Source organism: Heterocephalus glaber, unplaced genomic scaffold, assembly GCF_053883595.1.
Source record: "Heterocephalus glaber isolate CG9 unplaced genomic scaffold, H.glaber_assembly_v1.0 deba00001457, whole genome shotgun sequence".
NCBI classification, from domain to species: Eukaryota; Metazoa; Chordata; class Mammalia; order Rodentia; family Bathyergidae; genus Heterocephalus; species Heterocephalus glaber.
This window is the reverse complement of record NW_028258305.1, coordinates 22,114,549-22,134,483: the sequence shown is the minus strand read 5'-3', so window position 1 is coordinate 22,134,483 and position 19,935 is coordinate 22,114,549. Positions and strand designations below refer to the sequence as shown.

General features: G+C 37.4%; 1 protein-coding gene across 2 annotated transcripts in view; it reads right to left on the bottom strand.

Moving 5' to 3' along the window:
* The window catches only part of Pigf (phosphatidylinositol glycan anchor biosynthesis class F), a 119,097-nt gene that overhangs the window by 85,370 nt on the left and 13,792 nt on the right, over window positions 1-19,935 (bottom strand). The window contains exon 2 of one of the 2 annotated variants that reach the window (XM_087216425.1): window positions 14,669-14,767. In XM_087216425.1, coding sequence (XP_087072551.1) covers window positions 14,669-14,767 — 99 coding nt within the window. Of the gene's footprint in view, window positions 1-14,668; window positions 14,768-19,935 lie in introns of those variants that run through there. The other variant, XM_021253819.2, reaches the window with a different exon arrangement.

Sequence of the window (19,935 nt, the reverse complement as noted above, 5' to 3'; positions counted from 1 at the left end):
GACCTGTGGTTTGAGAAATGCCCAAGTAAACTCTCCCAGCTCATCTAGATCAAAATCTGGCCCTACAGAGATTTGTATTTTCTGTTTGAAGGGTACCATGGTTTATGGGAGGATTCACATGCATCTGTTCCCTGATTTGGTCTCCAAAAGTCAGTCTGCTCCCCCTGTCCTCTAGCTGCATTAATTGTTTCTAAGCAGCCTATTAAGATTCTGTAGCAATCCTACAAAATTTTAAAATCCCACCAGCTCTTATTTACAAGGTTCTTTGATGACTGTTCACAGATTTTTGGTTCAGGATGAAAATGCACAGGACATAGAGCCTCTTCCAGGAATGTTCTTCAGTTTCCACTTGCTACTTAGAAAGAAGAAGCCTTCATTAACTAAAAGCAAATGTCTACATGAAGCATATAATCCTCTAAGAGATTTAATAATACCTATCAAATTTTAAAATGAGAAGAGAAGTCTGAAAAGACAGCATAGTAGGAGGCATTTATTTTAATTCCCCAGATTGATTCATACAAAGTGTACCTAGATATGATGGCTAAAATTTCTTGGGAATATTTATGATAAAGCTAGGTGACAAAATGTCTCCATAAATTTCAGAACACTAGCAGAAAGAGACAGCCACGAGACCGGCATGCTATCATCACCTATAAAGGAAGAAGGGAAGGGAAAGAACAATGTATCTAAACAGATCAAGGAATAAGAAAGCCCCCAAATAGCCAAGATATTCACTGGAAAGCACACAGGAGGCCAATGTGACAGAGAGGAGAAGAATAAGAAAAATTTTACAAGCCAACCACTTTAAAATATACTTCACAAAAGCTACATAGCAGAGACCTCTGTGAAGTTAGCTTCCCTAACTTCTGAGTCATGGCTTTCAACTAAGCCATATTTCCTGCTGAAAGTTCAGGAAAACTAATTTTTACATAAACAACAGAAAAGGATCAAGATCAGGTCCCATACAATCACTATTTCTTTTTTTATCACTATTTCATAAAAGAGAATAAGTATAAGGCAAGTCTTCAAACAAGATCAGGACTATAACATTTCAAAGTGAAATGAAAAATATTAGGAAATGATAAAATAAATTCAAATTACATACACTTGGAAATGAAGAGAAAGAACTTAGGAAAGATTAGCAATTTAAAAAGAATCAATTCAGAAATTAAGCTAGAAGGAATGCAAGAACAAAAATTACAATAATATTTTAAGTACATATAAAATAAAAAAGAAATAAAATCTTTTAGAAATCTATGTGAAATTGAAAAAAGAATTTAAAAGATTCAAGAGAAACTTACAAATATTGATGGTAGGGTAAGAAGATCCAACAAACAATAATAGGAACCCCTGAAGAAGAAATTCAGTGCAAGGGAACAACATAAATATGTTTAAAACATTCACAAAACTCTCCAGAAATTAAAAAACGCACAGGGTCAACCTACCACCACTCACAGCACAAAGGAGAAGGCTTCCAGGTCGAAGTGCTACCACTCCCAGTGCAGAGTAGGAGGCTTCTGGGTCGACATACCACTGCTCCCAGCACAGAAGAGGAAGCTTCTGGGCCAATGTGCCACCACTCCCAGCACAGAGGAGGTGAGCTGCAGGGGCATGAGCAGCAGCTCCCCCTCTTCAAAATGAGAAGACACATAAACAAGCCTCAAAACCAGACCTCCAGATCACCTACAGCAACCCCAAAGGGAAACAAGATGGAACACTCTGATACTCAATACTCAATCACCTGGACTCCATGAACTGGCAATGAAAGAGGATCTGGAAAAAATGAAATCAGAAATAATTTCTCACATAACAGCAGAGATTGTGCACATAGTGCAAGACATGATTAATAAATCTAGAGCAGACACAGATGAAAAAAAGAGAGGAGCTGAGGAACATGACGGAATCCCAACATAGGAAACAAATGGAATCCATAAGACAGATACAAACAGATTTCCAGGAGATTAAAAACTCCACTGAAAGTCTACGCAGCAGAATGAGCCAATGTGAGGACAGAATTTCAGATATAGAAGATAAGATTGCAATTAGTGACAAGGAAAAGAAAAATTGCTTTAAAATTGGAAAGGACCACAAGAAATCAATCCAGCAGCTGGTAGATGATGCAAAGTAGAATAACATAAGACTGCTTGGAGTCAATGAAGACAGGAGAGAGTGCAGATGACATAAAAAAACTGTTCACAGGAATAATGGCAGAAAACTTCCCAAGCAGGGGAAAAGAACTTGACATACAGATTAGTGAGGCATATAGGACTCTAATTAGCCTTGATCAAAAAAATCCACACATAGGCATATAATTGTTGAGATTCCAGAAACACAACAGAAGAACAAAGCTCTACAAGCAGTTAGAGAAAAGAAACAAATCACATACAAAGGAAAGTCCATCAAAATCACAGCAGACTTCTCAACACAAACCCTCAAGGCAAGAAGACCTTGGAGTGACCTATTCCAAGCCCTAAAGGAAAACAGCTTCTAACACAGATTGATGTACCCTGCAAAATTATCTTTCAAAATTGATAAAGAAATGAAATACTTTCATTTCAAAGAGCACCTTAGGAACTTCATGAATACCAAACCGGCACTCCAAAAAATTTTAGACAATATCCTAGGAAAAGACAATGAGGATCACAACCGCAGGAAGCCCAGCAAAATGAATCCAGCAGGCAAGACAAGAAATTAAACACAAAGAGGGAGAATCCAACAAAAAGAAAAAGTCATGACAATGATAAGTCAATATGTATCAGTTATAACCATCAATGTTAATGGTCTCAACTCACCAATCAAAAGAAATAGACTAGCAGAATGGGTCAAGAAACAAGATCCAACAATATGCTGCATATAAGAAACACACTTAATTCACAAAGGAACTCATAGACTGCAAGTCAACAGGTAGAAAACAATACACCACGTGACAGGAACCTGAAAAAAAGCAGGAGTAGCTATCCTCTTTGCAGATCAAGTGGATTTCAAACCCACACTGATTAAGACAGACAAAGAAGGACACTATATCCTTGTAAAGGGAACAATCCAAGAGGAAGAGATGACAATCATAAATATATATGCACCAAACACTAGTGTGCCCAACTATATAAAACAAATACTAATGGGCATGAAAAATCATAAAAGCACTAATACAATAGTAGTGGGGAATTCAATACCCCACTGTCACAAGTAGATAGATCAACTAGCCAAAAAACAAGCAACAAAATACGAGAACTCAATCAAACTCTTGAACAAATGAACTTAACAGATGTTTAAGAGTCTTCCACCCCACAAAATCATAATAGATATTCTTTTCAGCTGCACACGGGTCATTCTATAAAATAGACCACATACTCGCTCATAGAACATTATTTAGTTAAGTGCAAAGGAAGTGAAGTTTTACCTTGTATATTATCACACTATAGTGTGATAATTGAAATTGGAGATCAATAGCAAAAGAAACTGCAAGAATTTCATAAACACATGGAAATTGAACAACACACTTCTGAATGACCAATGGGGCACAGAGGAAATTAAAGAAATCAGACAGTTCCTACAATTAAATGACAATGCCAATACAACTTATCAGAATCTATGGGAAACAGTGAAAGCAGTCTTAGGAGGGAAATTCATAGCAGTGAATACTCATATTAGGAAAACAGAGCGAGCCCAATTAAACAACCTGATGCTGAACCTCAGGCTTCTAGAAAAAGAAGAGCAGGGCAAACCCAAAGCTCATACAAGGGAGGAAATTATAAAGATCAGAGCAAAAAACAATGCAATGGAGACTAAGAGAGTGATACAAAAAAATCAATGAAGCCAAAAGTTGGTTCTTCGAAAGAATAAACAAAATTGACAAACCCTTAGCCAACCTTATCAGAAAAAGGAAAGAAAAGGCCCAAATCCATGCAATTAGGAATGAAAAGGATAAAATTACAATGGACCCAGCAGAAATCCAGAGGATCGGGGCCACCCACTTTCCAGTCCCCCTTCTGTCTCTCTTAGGCAGAAGCTTTCTTTCTCCCAATAAATTTTTCCTACTCAACCTCCATTGTTCCTAGAATTCATTCTTTGATTTGAGAGAACACAAACTAGCATTTTGGATATCTCCTAAGTTTGGGAGTTACATCTCTTCTCCCTATATCATTTTGGAGGTCTTCCACCAAGATTACTGGTCAGAGATGGCATCCTACTAAAGGATAACAAATAAGAGTTTTCTTTATGTCATTTCATGTCTTGGGATCAGATGGAGGTGTATGACTAAAAGTCTATTCCATACTAAGATGGACATGGATTCAATTCAACTACTAAAATGACCATGGTTGATAAAATATATTTCAAAAGTGCCTAATGTCCAGATGAAATTATAATAGTTAAGCTCACTGCTCCTACTAAAATACTTATGTACTGATCTCTTCTGGGTGTTCAACAGCTAAAGTTTAGAGACCAAAACTAGAAAGGCAACTGGGCTATGAAGACAGTCAATATTTTGGCCCTGGCCCCTCAAGGTCAACAAAGATCCAGGACACAAAGGAACTTTTCCTACAAGATCCTACATCTTTGAGGCAGCCAACTCCAAGCAGTCATACAAATGGAACCAAGGACAAATGTGCTAGGCTTCTTTTACTGGGATCCACCAGATCGAACTTGTAAACAGCTTATGACTGCTAAACAATATGATATGACTTCTATGTTGGATTCTAAAGTCCCCTGGAGCTTCTCCTTATCCTCTTTGTGGGAGGCTATTACTAGTTCCTCCCAGTGCAAACCTTTGTTGGCTAAATTCATAGCAGTCCTGCTGACCTTATTATTTAGCCCATATAGTCTTAACTGTTTCTTTGGCTTTTGTCTCCTCTAGACTCAAAGCTATACCACTATCAAGATGACAATGCCTAGCACCTATCAAGGGCCTTTAGATAGACTTTGTAGAGTAACTCTAACTGCTGATCACAACTACAACCCTCTTCAGCTGGAAGTAGCCAGAACTGTCTTTGCCCTTTGTCCCCTCACAGCAGTTAGGGGTACTTCTTCAGAGGGGGGAATATAATAGATATCTTGTTGGCAGGTAGACAGGGCCTCCCTTAAGGAGCCAGCCCTCCAGGAGCCAACACAGCAAGGAATCAACATGGAGAACAATTGAGGCACATTCACTGGTTAGCATTATAAAAAGGAAAAGAAGAACTACTTCCCCTAGAGAGAGATAGCAGTGATTGATATTCTAAATGGGAAATTCCTTGTATGTGACTTGTCTTCCCACTTGATCCCCATTTAATCAATATTACCTGGGTGACTGTAGTTGTAATCTTATTGGTTGGTCATGGTTTTGTCCCACCTCATAAATTTCCATTGGGTCTTATAGTTTTATTCCACTTTGTACCCACCTCACCACATGGCTTTGCTGTATAAAACATCTTTGAAAAGTGGGGTGGGCAGACAACCTACTTTCTGGTCCCCCTTCTGTCTCTCTTAGGCAGAAGGTTTTTTTCTACCAATACATTTTTCCTACTCTTAAAAAAAGAAAGAAAGAAAGAAATCCAGAGGATCATCAATATCTACTCTGAGAACCTATATGCCAATAAGATGGAAAACACAGAAGAAATGGACAGATTCCTACACATGTATGAATTACCAAAGTTGAGTGAAGAAAACCTAAAACTTCTAAACTACCCAATATCAATCAATGAAATTAAAAATGTAATTAAAAACTTACCAACTAAGAAAAGCCCAGGTCCTGATGGCTTCACTGCTGAATTATACAAGACAGAGAGGAACTACTGCCACTACTGTTTAAACTCTTCAATGAAATTGAAAGGGAAGCAATATTCCTGAATTCATTCCTGGAAGCAAGCATTACCTTGATCCCCAAAGCAGAGTAAGACCCAACCAAAAAAGAGAAGTATAGGCCAATCTCACTAATGAACATAGATGCAAAAATCCTTAATAAGATACTGCCAAATAGAATGCAGAAGATCATCGGGAAGATCATACACCCTGACCAAGTGGGATTCATCCCAGGGATGCAGGGATGGTTCAACATATGCAAATCAATCAGTGTAATATACTATAACAATAGAGCCAAGGACAAAAACTATATGATCATCTCAATAGATCCAGAGAAAGCATTTGACAAAATCCAACATGCATTCATGATAAAAACCCTACAAAAAATTGGAATAGATGGTCTCTACCTCAATCTAATAAAAGCCATCTAAGAAAAATCAACAGCCAATAATATACTAAATGGTCAAAAACTGAAATCCTTCACACTCAAATCAGGAACAAGACAACGATGTCCACTGTCACCACTCTTGCTCAATATAGTTTTGGAAACATCAGCCAAGGCAATTAGACAAGAGAAAGAAATAAAAGGAATAAAGATAGGAAACAAAGAAGTAAAATTGTCATTATTTGCACATAAAATGATACTCAATATAGAAGACCCCAAGAACTCCAGCAAAAGTTTTCTAGACTTAATAACCAAATTCAGTAAAGTAGCTGGATACAAGGTCAACACACAAAAATCAATAGCTATTCTGTACATGAAAAACAGACTCACTGAGACAGAAATAGGGCAAACAATTCCTTTCACAATAGTATCCAAAAAACTGAAATACCTAGGAATCAACGTAACAAAAGAAATCAAAGACCTCTTCTCTGAAAGCTATAGCACTCTGAAAAGAGATATTGAAGAGGATATCAGAAAATGGAAAGACAACCTCTGCTCCTGGGTACGAAGGATCAACACAGTGAAAATGGCCATACTTCCAAAACTGCTATATAGATTCAATACAATCCCAATTGAAATCCCAGCAGCATACTTCATGGACCTTGAGAAAGCAATCCAAAAATTTATTTGGAACAAGAAGAAACCCAGAATAGCAAAAGCAATTCTAGGTAACAGAGACATGACAGCGGGTATTACAAACCCCGACTTGAAACTACACTACAAAGCTACTGTGATAAAAACAGGTACTGGCAAAGAAACAGACCTGAGGACCAGTGGAACAGATTAGAAGATGCAAAAACAACTCCAGACACACTCAGCCACCTTTGACAAAGGAGCCAAACACCCTCACTGGAGGAAAGATAGCCTCAAAATGGTGCTAGAAAAATTGGGTTTCAATTTGCCAAAGATTAAAACTAGACCTATATCTTTCACCAAGCACTAAACTAAAATGGAAATGGATTAAAGATCTAAATACTAAAACAGAAATGCTGAACAGGCTGGAATAGAGGTTAGGTAGAACTCTTGAAGATATTGGAGATTTTATGAACAAAACCTCAGTTGCCCATGAACTAGCACAAACAATCAACAAATGGGATCTCTTCTTATTAAAAAGCTTCTGCACAGTAAGAGAAACCACCAACAGTGTGAAGAGACAACCCACAATGTGGGAAAAAATTTTTACCTGCTGTTCCTCAGACAAAGGTCTACTATCTAGAATCTATAAATAACTTAAAAAAAATCAGACCTCCCAAATTGAAAGACCCAATCCAAAAATGTGAATCTGAAATGAACAGACATTTCTCAGACACAGAAGTAGAAATAGGGCGGGGGATTTAGCTCAATGGTTCTGCTGCCTGCCTTGTAAGTGCAAGGACCTGAGCTTGATCCCTGGTACCAAAAAAAAAAAGAAGTAGAAATAGCAAATAAACATATGAAAAAATGTTCAGCATCACTGGTCATTCGAGAGATGCAAATGAAGACAACACTGAGATTTCACCTCACACCAGAAAGAATGGCTACTATCATGAAATCAACCAATAACAAATGCTGGCGGGGCTGCGGGGAAAGAGGAACCCTGCTCCACTGCTGGTGGGAGTGTAGACTGGTGCAACCACTGTGGAAATCAGTATAGAGATACCTCAAAGAACTAGGACTGGGAGTCCCATTTGACCCCGCTATTCCACTGCTGGGGATCTTTCCCAAAGAATTAAAAGAATCATACCACAGTGATATATGTGCGCCCATATCCATAGCAGCACAGTTTGTGATAGCTAAAACTTGGAAACAGCCCAAATGCCCATCAACTGGAGACTGGATAAAGAAAATGCGGGTTTTTAATAAAATGGAGTACTACTCAGCCATAAAAAATGAGAAATTAGAGACATTATAGCTAAATGGATGTATATTGAGGCGATACTGTTAAGTGAAATACATAGGACACATGTGTAAATACTGAATAGTTTCTCTAGTGTGAGAAACAGAAAACGTAAATAAGGACTAAAAAGTATAACATCTAATGTGAAATAGGAAGAAAAGGGGCAAAGGGGAAGGGGAAGTGGGAGGGGTAGGGGAAAGGGAAGAAGGGAATGGAATTAATATGAGAACATGAAAAACTGGAAACAAAGTCTTTGTAAATAGGGAGGGATGGAGGGGTTGAAGGGAGGGCAGGGGAAGGGGGAAAAAATAAGAACCAAGAGAGATTATGTAAAGGTGCAAATTTCCAATGATGAATGTCATTATATTGTATACCTAAAATAGGCCAATAAAATAAAATTTAAAAAAATTAAAGTGCACCTAGGCCCAGCGGGGTGGGAGGGACATGTAGGGCTGTATATAAAAAGAATACAGTATGTATCCTAGAATTTTAACTTAAAGTGATGAACTAAGTCATATTCTAGTAAAATTACTGAATTTTAAGGAAATGAATAAGTCCTTTGGGCATATAGTTTTTAAATACTTACATGGGAAAGAAAATTAATTTAGCAACGGATAGTTCAACAACAGCATTTATATGTGTGAAGGAAGTAACATTTAAGACTCACAAGAAAATGTGAGCCAAGTGTTTTATATAGAGAAAAATGACTTTCAGGCACAAAAGGACAGAGACTGGTATCAACATGTAAGAACTCAGAGAATTTTGTTCCTATAAACCTTTCTTGTGAGTGTTAGAAACAAACTTCAGTATGACTACACACATCAACCTAAAGACTAGTGGCAAGCACTAAATATATAGCTACTTGTAGACTAGAGGGATAAAAAGGAGCATGTCTTGTATGTAATGGCTATATACTCTGACAATGCAGATACAGTAAAAATTGATTTGTAAAATAGAAACAAATGCAAAAAGCAAATGAAAACAATGTAACTCTTAGTGACCCTATTAATTTTGTTTGGTATCACTAGTATTATTGTTTTGAGCTCTCCTCACCCTTTGGCAGTACTGGGGAATGAAACAAGGACCTTCACACTGAGCTACATCCTAACTCCTTTTTAATTTTTAAATTATGAGACAGATTCTCACTAAGTCTCTAAATTGCCCATGCATGATGTGAACTTGTAATCCTCTGGCCTCAGTCTTCCACCGTGCTGAGATTACAAGGTTGGGCCATCACACCTAGCTGTTTTGAACCTTTTGAACTGGAATATCAAAATGAACTCATGAAGTATTTTATCTTTAAAACAAATATTTTCTATATCTTTCCACTGAAAAGGCCTAGGAGCCATGACCAACACAGTAGTGATGAACGTCCTTTGTGCCTAAGTTTGAGTGTTGAAATAACATTTCCCACTGAAAGAAACCATGGCTTGTTGGGAAAATGGCATATTCCAAGTCTGCGGCATGAGATGTACAAGGTGAGCTTGGAATATATGATTCTGTCAGATAGCAAGGAAGCTATCAAAGACCTTGGGCCATATCAAAAAGATTCAAGTGCTGATGGAAGAGTGCTCATGAGCCAGAGATGGGACAGATTGAGTGGCAATAAATACAGTGATTGCAATGGCTCAAAACCCTAGAATATGTTAACTATGTGAGTCCAGGATAACTAAAATAAATTTTCCTTCACAGGATGGTGGGAAATACTTATCTTGAAAACTGGTAAATGGACGGAAAGAAGCAAGCGTTACTTTGCCTTTCCTATCTGAATTGTACTGCTGATTAAACACTGAATTAGATGAGGGGAAAGTATCTTTTTACAGAACTATTCTAACTAGAAAATGAAAAAAAATAAGAGAACTAGAATATTTTACAGATCACAATCAGTTACTAGATCTAGGCACTGAGCATCAATGTCTGCTACCAAGTCCTAAAGGGAGACAACCAGACATCAGACAGCCTCGGATGCCCCACCCTTCACTGTCTTCCCAAAGACAGGGACCAAACCTGAGTCTCATCAAGCTTCCAAATCTCACTACCAGTGTGTGGGAAAGATGCAGAGCAGAGAAACATGTTGAGTCACATCAGGAATGAACAATCAACATAATCCACATCCCAGGAAACTGTAGGTCAAATACTGAGTTCTTCAGCGACTGATTATATGAAAAACAAAAGTTTAGAGGAGAAAACTGTAGGTTTAAAGACATTTAAAAGACGTACTAAAGTTTTTTTAAATGGACAAAACTAAACAGTGTTTAGGCATACTAATTGGCTAGAAAGGCCACAAAACAACAGAAGGAAGTGACTACTAAAGTCAGTATAGCCCGGGCATGGTGGCACACACCTACCATCCCAGCTACTCTGGGGGCTGAAGCAGGAAGATCACAAGTTCAAGGCCAGCCTGGGAAATTTGGAGAGACCTTTTTTCAAAAATAAAAAATAAAAGCAGTAAGGATGTAGCTCAGTGCTACAATATTTGTCTAGCATGTGAAAGGCCCTGGCTTCCATCCCCAGTATCATGAACAAACAAACACCAAACAAATACAGTCAGTATAGTAGTTACTTAAAGGAAGAGGGAAACATTTGTGATCACCACAGAATACATGGAAAGCTCTGTTTCTTGATCTGGGTGATGTTTAAAATGCATTATAACACTCTACTAAGCCATAAGTTTGGTTTATAATACAAAGAGGCTTTAAAATTAACAATGTGCATGTATATCCTTTGGCCTAACAATATGACTGCTAGGAATTTGTCTATAAAATGAATTCATCCAAACACACAAAGATAGGCACATCAGTTGCAGCACCATTTGTAATAGCTAACTAAGTAACTGAGGGTAGTGGTGGTGGAAATAAATGTCTATTAGATGAGGACTCTTAAAGCATGGTATATTCACACAATGGAATATTATACAACCAAGAAAAATCGAGACCCATCTATATGGGTTCTCAAACATGCTATTAAAGATAAAAAGAACACACTATAGAATATTATTTTAATACCAAATATGAAAAACAAAAGTGCACATTATATTTGTATTGAATATATGTAGGAGACTACCAAGAAACTGTTAAACTCATTAACTCTGGAGGTGGAATAGAATTGGAGATGGGGTCAAATGATGTAAATTTATTTGTCCCTTTCTATTTCTTTTAGTTTTATAATTTTAAATATTAAAAATTATAATATATAAATTATAATATATAAATTATAATATATAAATTATAATGTAATTTTTAAATATTAAAAATTATAAATTTCAGGTTTAAATTTTTAAAAAATTATGGTCCTTCCCAGCCACTTCAGACAATGAGGGGAGTAAGAAATTTTGTTAAAGGAGAAAAGGACTTTCTCCTTCAATGAGAAAATGGAGTCAGCACCTTTTTTATTGGATTGTTACAAAGTTGATAAAGTCTGGGATTGCCTTTGGAAACCCCAAGTCCTAACAATCTTCTCCTTCTGCTCTTGGATACTTATGCAAGTATTTCATACACTCAGTTCCTGAAGTAACGTAGTCAAGGACATGATGCACGCTTTCACGGTAGATCCACAACAAGTATAGTTGAAGCCATTCATTTAACTATTGTGGGGTATCTACTAGAGGTCAAACCATGGGAGACTCAAGATACAACAAACAACTTGGGAGATAAAGTTCCTGTCCTCACACAGCTGACATTCCAATCAAACGAGTGAATGAATATTTCCTTCATTAATGCAAATAGTTTACTTACTGGCTTAGATGGTCTGGACTTCTCTAGCATAGGAATCATACAAGTAAATAAAACCCTTTACTGATGAATACAAGAGACATGGACCATATGGATTGCATTTTTGCATTTTTCTACAAAATTTTTTAAAATTTTGAGATGATAGTTTATTATTTTATAAAATTAAGGTTGATGTAGTAGGCAGCCTTGAGGATGACTATGATTCTCAATAATAGTTTCCTGGTATTCACACCCACATAAGATCCCTTCCTCACGAGTATAAACTAGTCCCAGGGACTTGATTCTAAGTAAAGCACTGAAAAAGTGATGGGATGTCAATTCTGAGATTAGGTTGTAAAAGATTATTAACTTCTATCTTCCTTGCACACTCATTTGCTTGGAGAGAGGCTGACTGCAATATACTAGGATCTGGGGAGAGGCCCTTATAGTATACAGCCTCTGGCCAACAACCAGTAAGGAGGTGAGGTCCTCATTCCAACAGCCCATGAGGGATTGAAAGCCTGCGGGAGCTAGGAGGTGGATCCTGCTCCAATGGACCCTTGGGATAACTGTAGAACCTCAGCTGATACCTTGATTGCAATCGCTGAGTGCTCAGCAGGAGAAACTAGCTGAACTGCACCTGGATTCCTGACAGAAAGGAACAAGAATGTTGTTGTCTTAAGGTATTTGTTACACAGCAATCTGGAACTGAGATGGTTGACTAAGCCATTATTCCCCTTTGGAATAGACCACATAAGGGTAAATTCTTGTCTTTGAGAGAGTTACCTGGCAAATAGGTCAGATGTGGCAAAGCTGTAATGTCGCTTTATTTTGTTTCAATTTTTTTCCAATGAGATGGTCTTGTCTCAGAAAATTCTTAGTCAAAATTGACCCTTTTTCTCCCAAAAGCTTTTTCCCCCTTTTCTGGTAGTGGGTTTTTTTCAACTTTGTATTTTATTTGAAAACTTTAATTTGAAAGTAATTTTGGTAAGAATCATCCTGGACTCTCTGATTTATTATTTTATATGCTTGTAATTAACTTCTATGCTCCTCTGCCTTTCTTTACTGTCTGCATTTCTTTATCTTTCTGTAGAGCTTTTCTTCATCCTTCAGCTTTTGGCTGGAGCATAAGGTCAGCTTCAATAAGACCTCATGTTGTTTCCATTTTCAACGTTTTCTTTTCTTTCTTTTTTTGGCTAGAACTACATTTTTAAAATATTATAATCATTACTCTGAAAGCTTTGCATGACTTCCTTTTCTTGTTTAATGAAGAGATACTTTAAGAAATATATCGTGTGACTACTTTTAATGATTTCTACTAAGGAGAAGACTACTTGCATTATTTTTTGGTAGAAATTTCCGATTAGTTAGTTCTTTGAATAATGTAGGTAATCCAAATTTAGGATTGAATTAGAGGGAGACCCCTACCCCCACAATGTGCTGATTTCCTTGGCTAAATAAGAGAACTTAAAAGCATTAGAATAAAGGGAAGATTTTAGGTACCATTTTACTTTTTCCCCAAAATTCTAAGAAAGCCTATTTAGTGAAATATAAAGTGATCCAAAGGTTATTTTGACTTAATCAAGAACAGGTTCTCTAAATTACCAAGAAGAAGAAGAGGTAGAAGAAGGAGGAAGGGGAAGGGGGAGGAGAGGAAGAGGAAGAAATAAAAAGGAATAACAAAACAAACAACACATTGCTTTTCCTCCTAAAATATTTAATAAGAGAAGCAAGCCACAGCAGGGCTTTAAAAGAACATGGAAATTATTTATGTCTTCTACCAAAAAGCAATAGATACATGAGATGATGTCAAATAAATGCTTTCAGAGGTCAAAAAAGCCGGCATTTCCTGTCCTAGCCTTTCACTTGCACTGAGTGAATCCCTTTCCAGCTGTAGCACAGTCTTGATATGATAAAATATCCTTCACCATCAAACCACAGAAGCAGCAACAATGCAAACAATTCCTTACTAGATTTTTAAATTTTTATTTTGTTTTACCACCAACTCCAAAAAGACACATGGTCCCAGAGAATTAAGGACCAACAATCTGGTCCTCTTGTCATGTGGTATGACTCTAAGTTGCTCTTCTGGGATCAGATAGTTATCATTGGGGAAGAAATGTAGTCCTTTCCAACTCTGAAAAACTTATTCAGAGATATAGGAAAGGACATACAATGGATTTCAAGGTGTCAATAGTCTTTCTTAAGAGAACATGCCCCATGGGAAAACATGGAGCCCAGAAGGAGCTGGTGTAGGGAAAAGAGGACAAAGATGCTGACAGAAGTCAACCCTTGGTGTATTCAACCCCAACAAGGCACATTTCTTACAGTGTGCAAGATTTTTCTAGGCTTAGTTTCAATAAATAATAGACACAAATTAAATAAACTAACGGTCATCTCACCACGATAGTTCCTTCCATTTTTTAAAGGTTTTTTTTTTTGGTGCCAGGGATTGAACTCAGGACCTTGCACTTGAAAGGCAGGCAAGTGGAGTTCCTTCCATATTTAATGGAATAATTCCATTATTACTTTAGTTATGATGATTTCATTTAATCTTGGAGCCCCAATCCCACTTGACTGTTGGAAATTGAATCCAGGTCATTATGAAGGTTCTGGTGGGGACCAGGTGTCTTCAGATAGACTAGAACTGACAGTTCTTCTCATCACTAGTCCACTTGAATGAGCCCCAAACTGTAGGGTCTTTGGGGGTTCATTCCTCTGTTTTCTAGAATAGAGGGACTCTGGCAAAGACCCAGCCTCCTGGAGGCATATACTATAGCAAAGAGTGCTGCCAATATGCCCTTGCTGTGTCTGGATCGCAGAACTTTCTAATGTGGAAAACTATGGTTCTCTTCAAACCTGATTCTTCTGTTATCCTCAAATCCTGTTCTTCATTCAGAAATAAGGCAGAGAAATCCAGCCACAAACCTCCTCTTGGGCAAAGACACAGAGAATCACCTAGATGGAAAAGGGAGAGGAGAAAGAGAGAGAGAATATAAACATACACCTCAAGAGTCATTCTCAGAAATTTTTTCTAAAATGAAATTCCTTTCATGGTAGTGCTCATTTTAGAGTTTAGGCCAACCAAGTCATGGGCATAATGACCAATGCACAGAACTAGTTAATGGCAGGGCTGGCTCTTTCTACTGTATCATAGTTCCTCTTCATTTTTCTAATTTCCAACCTCTGCTCCAGTTTAAATCTGCCTTGTTCATTGAGACTTAAGTTTTTGCACCTAGAGTTTTAGACATATTTAGAAACATCTTTAAAACATGTTGATCCACTCAGAGTTGACTTGCATGGGATAGCAAGAATTCCATTCTGAGGCATGACCAGCAGGATGAGGATTCGGGGATAAATCATACTATGTTCTATTCTTCCTGACAAAGTCCCAGGGCTCCAGCCACCCTCCACAGAAACCCCTAGGATGACTTTTAGGGCCCTGATTCTCCCTGTGGCAATGATATACAGGGACTTGGGTGTTAGTGTGTAGTTGAGTCTTTGGTTTTTCTCATCATCAGCTGGCAAAGCCATGTCTTTCTCCCATGGCCTCTGATAGCCGGGTCACATTTTGAGAATAATCATTACTGTAGCAACATGTTCCAATGCCAAACACAGGAGTGCCCTGGGCTGTCTAGTTATGTCATATACTATAGGCCCAGTCTAAAACTTTCTCATACTCTCTCTTCTCATAACGAACTTTGAGATAACAGGATGTACCATTGTGCTTTATAATTTAGGCACACAATGCAGGTATTGGCTAACTTGGCTAGATATAATCAACTGTTTTTTCAGTTAATCTGGCAGAAAAGAGTTGGATTCTTGTGGGAGTTGCATGAACTCTTCCAACACTTTTCTGTTCAGTCCATTAATCAGGAGTAGAATAGCCAAGGGACCACAGTATTTCATTGCAGCACAAAGAGGTCTGTGACTGTGAGTGGTCCTATCACTCTGGTTCTGATTGATTAGTGCTGAAGTCATTGCTAAATAATGATTACCAGTCCCTGAATCCACAAATGACTCTGTGGATGAATAAGACCTAAGTGAAACAAAAGTCTGTGAACACAAACTCTTCTTGCAGTGGGGGTCAGAGGTGTAGCAATGGTGAGGGAGGGGGATGAAACATGAGATCTGGCTAAAGAAGTGAACAGCGTCACAGAATGGGGCCTTGAGGTGCCTTGGGGGCTTCCCTTCTGCATGTTTCTGCTTCTCTGTATTTGTCATCTCTCTACAGTCGGGTTACTCTGACCTTTGTCACCACAGTCTGCATCTTCTATACACACGACCCCTCCTCACAGGTTTCACTGCCTACTCAAATGACTTCAACCTCCTCTCTTTTTAAGCCTTTACTGCCTGAGTTCTCCAACTCTTATGTGTGCATTCTATGTAATTCTCTGTCTTTCTCTCTGCGTCCCCCTTTTTTTATGGCTCTGATGTCCAGGAATGTTCCTGTGGAGAGATAACATTCCACTTACATATAGGTTAGAAAACCTTTTAAAAAATGTTTACTGTATTCCATTAATTGAGTTGGTAGGCTATTAGGAATGCAAGAATGCTTGGACAGTATGATTTAAATATTGCTTTTCCGTTTGTGGTTCTCTGAGATATATCCAAATAGCTAATGGCAAAGATTTTTTTTTAAGTTTTAAAAGTAAGCTTTGGTTGCTCTGCTGTCAGCAGTGTTGAATATTCAGTCTTGGCAGCTTTCAACTTGATAGAAGATGCTTCCTAAAGATGCACTTTTGTGAAGTCTCTATAGAACCAGTCTGTACTGGGCCAAATCGTGATTAAAATTCTTGCTGTCTCCTCTTTTTAGTTCTGTGTTTCCACTTGTTGGAAATATATCTGCCTGTCAATGTTTGATAGTGCTAGCACCTTTTGGATACTACAAACTCAGTGTTGCACTTCGAGAATGCCAGCATTTATAATTTTCAAGCCTCAGACTCTCAAGTAATGGAATTGAATTATGTTGCATTTTAAAGTAGAAATGGCAGTATTACATAGCTATAGATTTCTATAAAGTAGGATTGGCACCACTATTATTTATCCTTTTTTTTTTTTTTTTTTTGTACTGGGGATCCAACTCAGGACCTTGGATTTGAAAGGCAGGAGGCAGCACCACTAAGCCAAATCCCCGGCTCTATTATATATACTTTTTATACATTTATACCCCACAATTGGGACCTTCCTACCTTTTGTCTGTATACCAGTTTCAAGCTGTTTCTAATCCGTTCTCTAACTTCAAGCCACTTTGGTTTTTGTCCCAGAAATTCTGAATGATTACTATGATACAGAAATTTATAGGAGTTTAAATTGAAACAAAATGTTTTGAAACTCAGGTAGACATAAATTATTCTTATTACTGTGAAGAAAAGACTTTTAGTTGCAACATCTCTTACTGGAAAGTTTTTGAATTTTCTAGATATGATTCATAAAGATTCATGAGTTAGAACTTCATGAGGAAAAACATTTTGGTGAATGTTTTTGAATGTAAGAAGAAAATCACAAAAGTGATTAGATGAATTTCTCTAGAAATCATCTGCTAATTTAATTGAGAAAATTAAATCCACTGAACTTTTGGAAATGAAACATACATGTTTATTATTTAGTTTCTGGTACTGAGTTCTTTTTATTTTCCTATGGAATTATTTGTAGAACCCATTATTTTGAAAGCATGCTATTTTAATTTGGGATATCAATAACTTGGTCCTGGTAATATGGTAGAAAGAGCACTGGGTAGGAACCTGATGGCTTGGGCTTTACTCTTACACTGCTACATACTTAACAGGTTTAGGTTTATGGTCATGTCTCGCTGACTCTGGACCTCTGTTTTTTCATCTGGCCAACAGGAAATACCTGATCTCCCTGCCTCTTAACATTGTTGTGAGGATCAGATAAGGTCTTTGTAAGATCACTTTGAAACTATAAAGCGGTATAGAATATAAGACGTTCTATTCACTATTACCTCAGAATGCCTCTCAGATTACATGGCCTCAAATTTATTGTTTAGGAAAAGTACAAACTTGAATGCCATATAGAGTCCTTGTTGACACTGCAGATGTTGGTTAATTTTAGATTCTAAAAGAACAAAAGAATAGAAACAGAGGCAGGCAAATCAGCCTCTCTTTAGCTTTTTCTTCGAAGTCTCCTATTATCCAAATACCAAACTAAAAAAGGCAGGCTAAATATTATAGAAAATTACATCATTTGAAGCATTGAAATTCTGTATATCCAAGCCCTTTTGCAGAACACGAATTTATTCCCCCAAAGCACATTATCATTGAATTTAATGCTATAAGATTAATTATGGTTTGTTTTTTTTTGCAGGACAAGTGAAAGGATCTAAAATTTAAACTTTAGAATAACACAGAGTCAGGGGCAACATTAAAGACTCAAAAGAACCACATAAAGATATGTGACCCATTTAGATGTCCAGAGTCTTTATTGAAGTAATGAAAAATGGAACTAAGCTCAGAAAATCTTGGGATCTGATCCTGAAGATCTAGTCATATTTATAAGAGGGAATTCCTTTGCAGAAGAACAGGTGGGACAAATGTACACATGTTCATGAAAACTGCTTTTATGGTCCCAGTCATTTGGAAGACCTGTTCTGCTCTCATGTGCCACGTGCATAAGACATCTCTATTCATCTTGTCATCTACCTCTCTCTGCTTATACAAGCATAAGCAAGAGGTAGGTGTTTCTGTAAAATATAGAGATGGCATCTGTCACTTTATCTTTTGTTTGCATACCACCCACTCAAAGAAAATATCCTAGAACAAACTGAGCATTTTGTAAGTGTCTTAAATTTTTAAAAAATTATGGAAGCAGTGGAACAAAGGATACTCCATGTACTTCCATTACTCCATAATGGATATGGGGTAACAAAGGAAATCTCACAGCAATTTGATTATCTAAAGCAGTTTAAAACAGTCCAGTTCATATTCTGAGCCTATACTTACAATGCCATTTTCTAGAGAATAATTCAGTCTCAAGACTGCCACATACATCTTAGGGCCTTAAAACAGTGACAGAGTATCACTCTAATTAGAAGTTAATTTTCAAACAGAGGGCATAAATGTTTTGCCTATAAAATCTTGTTCTTCAGCAAGGCATAATGATGCATGCCAGTAATCCCAGCATTCTAGTAGGCTGAAGCAGGAAAATCACAAGTTCAAGCAAGCCTGGGCAATTTAGTGACTTAGTGAGATCCTGTTTCAAAATAAATAAATAAGGGCTGGAATGTAGCTCAGTGTGGAGGCCTTGGTTCCTCAATACTGCCAAAAAATAAATAAGTAAACACCTTGTTTGTCTAAAAGAGGTAAGAATTGCAGAAGATATTTTAACCTATACTTCAGTGATGTAGTGGATAATATATTGTGATAGTTAACTGATTGTGCTAATTTGATAAGAAACACCCAACTAAATTGACTCAGCATGGTTCTGGGTGTGGAAGACCCACCCTAGGGAAGATTGTTGCCAGAATGGTATAAAGGGAAATGAAGAAGGAAGGCTGCTGCTTCTGTTTCTTCAGAGGGGCTCCAGTCTTCACCTTCACTTTGGACATTGTCTTCAGCCTTCCAGTGCAGAACCTTTGGCCTTCTGATACAGACTCACACGTGAAACTACAGTGAGCTCCAGGCTTTTGACTGGATCCTTCAGATCTCCAGGGCCCAGAAAGACTTTTGCACTCTTCCATACCTGGCTCTGTAGGTGGCTATTGTAAACCAATCCTGTAAATTCTTATATATTTGTATATCTTGCATTAAATGTTTCTTTAGTAAAACACTGAGTGATACATATATATTTCAAAGTTTACTCTTGTGTGAATTAGAAATATTAAAAGTAAATCCCAAGGATAGGTTATATAGTATAGTGCTGCTTGTTTTAGATGAAGTCTAGACCTTTTAGCATTAAGAAAATATTATTAACCATCCCCTTCCCAGTCCGTCTCATAGACTACCTCTTTTAGTACAAAAGGCCTAATAAGATGGGTGCAACTTTATTCTATGTCACATAATTTTCTCAAGCAAAAACAAAACTTACACCCTCTAAATATTCTTCCCATGTGAACTTTGGGTTAGTCTAGATGACTTGAACCGGAAATGGATTCAAATAGCTTCATT